The sequence below is a fragment of the Strigops habroptila genome, chromosome 3 (assembly GCF_004027225.2).
Source record: "Strigops habroptila isolate Jane chromosome 3, bStrHab1.2.pri, whole genome shotgun sequence".
NCBI lineage: Eukaryota > Metazoa > Chordata > Aves > Psittaciformes > Psittacidae > Strigops > Strigops habroptila.
Window position 1 is genome coordinate 23355945 of NC_044279.2, and position 7633 is coordinate 23363577.

Genomic DNA, 7633 nt, shown 5'->3' on the forward strand with positions numbered 1-7633 from the left:
TAATGGTAGTGGAAGGCAAACACTAGATCTCCCAGCCCCTCATCTTAAAAGGGACCTATGGTTTGCAAACATTGAGGCTTGTTAGAAGGTGTCTGCCCATGTCTAGAAAAGTGCATCCCATGAGGGATGCCTCTGCTGTTCCTGCTTCAGCTCAGGCTATTTCAGGCTATTACTGTTTCTTCTTGATATCACTGAATATCTTCAAAATGATTTTGCCTGTAGGCCCTTTTTCTGTTGTTGTTGTTGGGGTTTTTTATGCCATGCTACTGCACCTGAGGCTTCTGATACAACAGTAGTGTGAGGGCATGTTCAAGGCCAGGCTGAATGGGGCTTTAAGCAACCTCATCTAGTGTGAGGCATCCCTGCCCATGGCAGGGGGTTGAAACTAGATGATCTTTAAGGTCCTTTCCAACCCAAACCATTCTGTCATCCTGTCTTAGTATTTATGTGCCATTACAGATACGAAGTATCAAAGTCTGTTACTTTCAGAAGGAATTAACAACCCAAAGCAGACCTGGTTAACAAACCCCAACAAGGAAAAATATTTTGGGGCATATACCAAGGATAAAATAAGTAATAATTTTTCAGCCACAGAAGTCATGCCTGTACAGCTTTCCTTTAGCTGAGCCCTCCCTTCATGATGAGTCAGAGCTGAAATATTTAATCCTGAATATGGACCAACTACAGTTGTGTTACATGGCGAAAGAGAAAAAAGAAACACCTTAGCTTGAGCTAAAGAAACAGACTGCAGTTTTGCACTTCCTTCTGTTTGAAGGAATAAACTCATTAATCTTACAGGAAGTTTGTCTTGAAATACACAGGTTCTGTTTTGCTAATTGCATTTTTCTAATATATCCTTTTTCCAAGGTATCTGATGGTCAGGAGAGTGCACCACCTACACCTGCCCCCACCTCAGGAATTGTGGGTGCGTTAATGGAAGTTATGCAGAAAAGGAGCAAAGCCATTCATTCTTCAGGTGAGTCTGAAATTTTCTGGCCTCAGAGTGTCAGGTTTTTAAGAGTTAACATTCCTGTTCAACAAAAATGGTGTTGGGGAAAAAAGCATGGATGTCAGCATAGTCCAATACAGAATTTTGTAGGCAGACCCCTAATGATGAGTTGAATGGTTACTTTGTACTACTTCGAATTACTGGTGTACAGCAGTTTGCAGTAATTCTCAGTTTAAAATTATTAATTAAGGCTAATATTCTTGTAAAGATTTTTATTTTAACTGACATATTTTTATCCACTAGATGTCTGGTGAAATAAGTTGTCAAAATATTTTGGGGAGGAAGGTTTTTCGTGCTATTTCTAGGACCAAAGCTCTTGCAGATCCATTCTCTTAAAACTGTGCCTTCCAGTGGGCTTTGGATGCCACCTGCTGGATAATAATCGGATAACCGGAGTTACTTGACTGGTCCCATAGTAGTACTGAATCAACTTTTCACGCTTCAGTGCTTGGGAAAAATAAGGCTGCAAGAGGATTTGCATTTCTCAAATATCAGCTTGTAATAAATGCAGTTCAGTAGCTGCAGTGCAGCTGTTTGGTTACCTCTCTTCTGTTTAGCCTTTGATACATTTTTCTTCCAGATCTTACATTGATACCAAAGCTCCACTTGCAGTCCGCAGACCATTTGACTAAGTGCAATATAGATTGTTGATTTGCTGCCCTGCTTAGTAATCTCCAGTTTTGGTACTTTACATAAACTAAATACCAGAAGGGTGCTAAATACATCCTTCCTAGGGAAGGAAATGCTCTTGCCTAACAAATAAATAGCTTAATTTTAACAGGCTACAATTTTTAAGTTATGATACATATAAAAAGAGGGGAATGCTGAATGAAGTTAACTGCAAACATTGATGTTGGTGTGCATTACACAGCTTAGAATATTCCAGTAGCCACAACAGTCTTTAGCTCACGATTTTTTCTTATCTGTTTGTAGAGTAAACAGAAATCCCATTACATTGTAAACCTGGGGAAACAGTTCTTACATTTCAGAAATTAATCTGTCCTTGAAGTTTAAAACCCAATCTGGAACAAGCTGTCTCTCACATTTTCTATGAAAGAGTAATAAGTAAAAAGTGTTAAATGAAAACTTCTGATTCTTTTTGTCATAGCAGAAAACAAGATACATTTTTCCTACATGGGGAGAGGAGTGAGAAAATTACGTTTAACTTTCAGCCAGCATCTATCTAAACCAAATGTCACATCTAGCAATCTTAAAATAGACTATTACCAAATGTAGTGTCGTGATGACCTTGAACTGATTGTTCTGTTTTCAGAAAGTTGTGGGAGAAATCGATAACACTTTTGTCATGTTAATTCGGTGCGTGCAAGTGACTTGCTTTTTTTGTCTTACAGATGAAGATGAGGATGAAGATGATGAAGAAGACTTTGAGGATGATGATGAATGGGATGATTGATCATATTATATATATATTTTTTAAGGTGAATGATATACTAAACACTACTTTCTGTCTATGGATTCTGTAAAATTATCATGTAAATGTTCTACCAATTTGCTGTATATTTTTGTTGCCTTTTGCTTTTTTATTAATCTGTGCAATACCTCATTTAATCTGTAAAGGTTTGTCATAATCCTCTACAAAGCTACTCCCTGTTAATGTGTGCAAGTTTACACCTGGATGATCATGTACATGTGAATACTTTCCATTCCATCAATAAGGGAGTTTAAATGTAATATGTGAGACTGACAAAAACCTTAATGTAATTTAGTTATAATGCAAGAAGGAAAACACTATTTTCATACCCTACTTTTTCTGTATCTAAATTTTCTTATTAAAACCTAGTATAGCACTATGTTCTTTAAGTGATGCAGCTCTTAGTTTATTTAGCCCCTTCATTTCAAATGCAATGCTACATGGATGTTGAGGCTGGCTTATACTATTGCATGGTTTCAAATACATCACAACATTTAGTTCAAACCTTAGCAGTATGCTTTACATAAGACAAGATCACTGCAGAAATGCACAGCTAGTTGTGGAGGTTACCTTGCCCTAACTGTAGCAGTACTGACTGCTATTGAACAGCAGAAGTAATTAAATCCTTCAATTAGGGAACTCTCTATCTGAAGTTGAACAGGGTGGCTTTTTACATTGTAATAGTCGTAAAGGCATCTTTGATGCAAGCAAGTTCAGTCTTTTTTTTTCTCTCCTTCCCAGCTCTTACTTCCAGAATGAAGAAGTGTAAATTACCAGGGGCTATGCTGGAGCCTGGCAGTTGCTACAGTTCGATTTATTTTTAAAATCAATTTTAAGTGGTTTTCAGGCTGAAGGGTTTCGTTTAATGCTTGCTTCAATAATGTTTAATTACTTTAAAAATTTGTAGGACATTGGTGTACTAATAAACACAAGTGGTATTACTTTGCAGTCTTTGCGTTATGGTACACAACAAATGCTGAAACACCAATCCTACATCCATAAAGTTGGAAAGCCATTAGCTCAGAATATACACTTTGAATAAGTACTGAACGTTATGGCAATATTCTGTCTTCATATGTTGGCTTTAAGACCGGGGTTGTGATGAAGATCAAGAACCCGAATCGCAAGAATAATATTTGAATAAGTGGACGGAAAGTGGGATTCTCATTTCACAGCTTGCACATTTATATAAGTTGTACTTCGTAGTGCAGTAAACTTTGGCATATCTGCCTATTACAGAATACTAATCTATGCTATGTAGGTATTTAATATCTGCAGCATTAATACTGTACTTACTGTAATTTTCAGGTAGAAAATTTTTTTAAAAACCACATTATCTGACACAGAATGTTTAGTTAAGTCAGTCATACTTGGAGCATAGTTAATGCATAGTGTCCTGGGTCTTTGACTGTAGTCAAGGTATCAAACTAAATTTAAGTTATCGGAATTTTGTTGACTGAAACCCAGTGTTGACCTGATCTTGGCAGGCTGGACCTGCATGATACGGCTTGGATTTCTAACCCAGTTATAACCTAGTCTTTAGTGAATTAATTTAGTCATATGAGAGGAAAGGAAAGTTGCTGAAAAGTAGTGGGAGAGGTAAGGTTGTAGTTAAATTATTCAGAGGATGCTAACTTCCTTCCGAAAGTAATTTAAGCACATAACTTGAGGAAGAAATTTCCAAGTGGTCTCACTTTCTTGCAGTAACTTTCGCGTCGCCCTCTGCTGCTGGGAACACTTCCTACTAGCTTTGCGGCTGTAATGGCGTGAGCATTGGATCGAGTGCAAGTGCAGCCTGGGGTAGCTAATGGCAGGGGAGTTAAGAACTTACGTATAAGGAAAATATTTGTATGGCTTTCATATAACTTCTGGCACTGCTCCCGTATTTTTACTGCATATAGGGCATTTTAAAATTAAGCAGACGAGGCCTAGAGGTTTTCCTAACATGTTACTTACTAGATATGTTTAGCTGTTATGTTCCCAGAATTGGAATTTCTGTAATATAGCTGATAGTTAAGCATCACAGTTCATTAATCCAATTTCTGTTCCAGGTTTTGGGAGCTCTGAAGTTACATTATTGAATAAAACTTTGATTTGTAGATACTGGCCAAAGATAGCTTTTGGTTTTTCTATTTCTCTTTATTCATACAAAAAGTACACTCACATTGTGTGGTGTCCAGGTTAATATTTACTTTAAAGTAGTGTTTGTACATGATAAATTTCAGGCATAAAGACTGCAATGGCAGTTAAGTTACTCATAACTGCATGCTTCAGCACTCCGCCACTTGCACTATGAGCAGAAGATAGCATTTCATGATACTGGTGCACCGTTGCTAAACATTGTAATGAAGGCCTCTTATATATTCTGGTTAAATGGCTGTCCAGATAGCCTTAGCAATTAACAAGCTAGCATGAGGCTTTTGTATCAACACTCTATGTGCATAGACAATATTGGCTAGCCACTTGTACGTATGAAATCCGTAAGAACTTCTCAATCATTCAGTTTTCCATTTATCGAACTGAATTTTTTAGTATGTGAATTTTTGAAATGTACAGTGAATAGGATGTTGCACTGGTGGCAATTCATCATGGAGCATAATAAAATTAATTTGACCCAACTAGCGTAAAACTGTGTGGTTTTTAAGTGCTAATCGTGGCACAGGTTTTAAAATAGATCTGCATATTGATTACACGCTTTAAAAGTAACTTTGGTCCCCTTGCCAAGTTAACAAAGCAGTAAATAGCCGCTGTCTAGTTGCAGTAGTTTTGGTGTCTCTGGAAAGTTGGATTGTGCTGCTGGTGAGTAAACACAATGAATAAGAATGTGACACCCTGTCCAGCCTCCTGGCAGATCTCATGGCTGCTTCTCTGGAAACAGCTACTGCTGCAGGCAAGTGCAGCAATCCAGCAACGTTTCAAGGTCAAACAAACATGGCTTCATCAGTAAACGCTCCAGAAGGAGTACTAAATAGTTAACTCTTGTCAATGAATGTGCTAAATTGCGAGGTTTTTACTTTGTCTTGCATGGAGTAGTGTTTGAGCTCAGGGCACTTAAGTCTGCCTTCCTCCTCCAAAGCATCTGAAGAGTCTAGCATTTCAAGTTTTTATCTGGGGCAGGCGTTCCTTTGAGTACTTCTCTGGGTTTTTTTAGGCCTTCAGTGCAAGGCAAAGTTGGAATTGTTACTTGCAGGATGTGCTGAAGTATATAATTATTTCCTCTCCACTTACTAAACAGAAGCTTAAAATATGCTTTTGAAAGCAGGCTTTTCTTCCAGTTTCTTTTCTTTGACAGTGGTTACTTTCCCAAATAAGATGTATGCAAAGAGAAAAAAGGAGGAGAGAGCCTTTTGTTTAAGACTGTTACCAATCCACTGCAACAGCCTTTATCTAATCATTAGAGGAATTCCTGGTCTAATTAAAGTTCCTGAGGCTTAAGTGCAGTGATAAGCAGCTTTATTTATAGAAAAGTGAAAATGGTTTAGGGAAGCTTAGAAGATACTAAGCCGCTGCCTCTCAAAGGACCCGTGTTGCCCTCTAGCACTGCAGTGAGGATTCCGGTTGCTATGTATTTGTTTACTGCCTGGAGTTTTCTTGTGAGTGAGAATTTGGAAAGGATGGGTTAGTGTGAACTAGAACGTGAGCCATGGGGGTTTAGTATCCATGTTTAAACTCGCTTGTCAGTGACACCAGCTGGACACTTCAGTCTTTGAAAGTTTGAGGATGTTTGTATAGTTGTGGAGGAGACTTGTATTTTTAATCACCAAACTGCTATGGCATGTCTGCTATTTTGTGCTTGTAAAAATAAACCATTAGTTGTTTGAAATCATGGATTTGAAAGTAATGCAGATACGTGTTGAGAAGAGAAGTAGAATCATTTTAATAATGTTCAAAAATAAGTAATGAGTTGTTTTCTGACAAATTTTATTTCATGATGAATTTTGCAGTATTTGCAGGAGTAACCTGCTAAAATGAGCTAGAATAGTAACTTGTCAGCTATTAAAATTTTTCTCGAACAAAGTTTTGGGTGATACCTGCAGGACTTGCCTATCTCTGAACAGCTTAATACAATCCTGAAATTGTAAAGCTTGATATTTACGTTTATTGTGGGTTTTATCTGTTAATACTAACAAACATATGTAAAGGCCTTTTGTTAGTGCTCTAAAGAGGTTTTGGAACCTCTTTGGAGTGAAATTCTTGACCCATTACTTCATGTGTGTGTTTTTTCCCTCCCCCAAGCTTAATCGTCTTTTCTGAGTTTTGCCACTCGAGCAGTATGAATTTTAGACTCATACTTGAGGATTAGATTAAGGGAGGTAGTGTTTTCTGAGGAAGAAAATGTCAAAGAAGCTTTGAAAACAGAACAAGTTTGGAAACAGCCATCACCAGCATTATATTTTTGTATGTGCCACCTGGGGGACACAATACGATCTGGAGTTTAAAGCTGAAGAAATACGATAGTGCTTGTATCATGTGTCAGACACAACATATTTGCTTAAATGACATTGGCAAGCACACAAAATCGGCAATTGGCTCTTCGGGATGTTGATGCCAAAAACCAGGCAACTGCTGGAACAGTTGAGCTGGATTTGGAGCCCTTTGGTAGATGGGGGTTTTCCCTGATCAGAAGGATACAAGGAACACGGACTGACAAACTGTTAAGAAGCTTGCATACTTTTTTTATTTGTGGGTTGTTTTTTGTTGTGGGGTTTTTTTTTTTTTGTTTTGTTTTTTTGGTTTGTTTTTTTTTTTTTTTTGTGGTGTGTTTGTTTTGTATTGGTTGGGTTTTGGGGTTTTTTTTGTTTTGGTTTTTTTGGGTTTGGGTTGTGGGTTTTTTGTTTTGGTTTTTGTTTTTTTATAGATACTAGTATAGATTTTTCTGTTTTTTTTTCTGGTTAGAATAGTCTTTTGGAGCAAAACAGTGCTTATTTCATCACCAAGAGAAGAAATGATCTTCAGCACATAGTCCTTGGTCAGGGTTATGCCTGTTCAGCTGTCAGCAGAGAATGTGTCATTATTTCTAAATTCAAAATGAAATGGAAAAAGCAGTCTAGACCTGGTTAACATGAAACAGGTTTTCTGTGGTTAGTCTCCTGAGAGTTATGTGTGTAAACATGAAAGGCGAGTGGCTAAAGCAGAAATCTGCTGGCTACTAGCGTTCTTTTTGAAGGACCTACATCAAGAATTTAAAGTTT

The 7633-nt window shown here is 37.5% G+C and overlaps 1 protein-coding gene across 3 annotated transcripts in view; it reads left to right on the top strand.

The window, feature by feature from the left end:
• Positions 1 to 5059, top strand: part of WASL (WASP like actin nucleation promoting factor) — a 51657-nt gene extending 46598 nt beyond the window's left edge. For 2 of the 3 annotated variants that reach the window (XM_030479106.1, XM_030479108.1), the window contains exons 10-11: positions 868 to 976; positions 2362 to 5059. In XM_030479106.1, the coding sequence (XP_030334966.1) occupies positions 868 to 976; positions 2362 to 2423 (171 nt within the window). In that variant the 3' untranslated portion in view covers positions 2424 to 5059. The remainder of the gene's footprint in view (positions 1 to 867; positions 977 to 2361) is intronic. The other variant, XM_030479107.1, reaches the window with a different exon arrangement.
• Positions 5060 to 7633: the final 2574 nt, after the last annotated feature.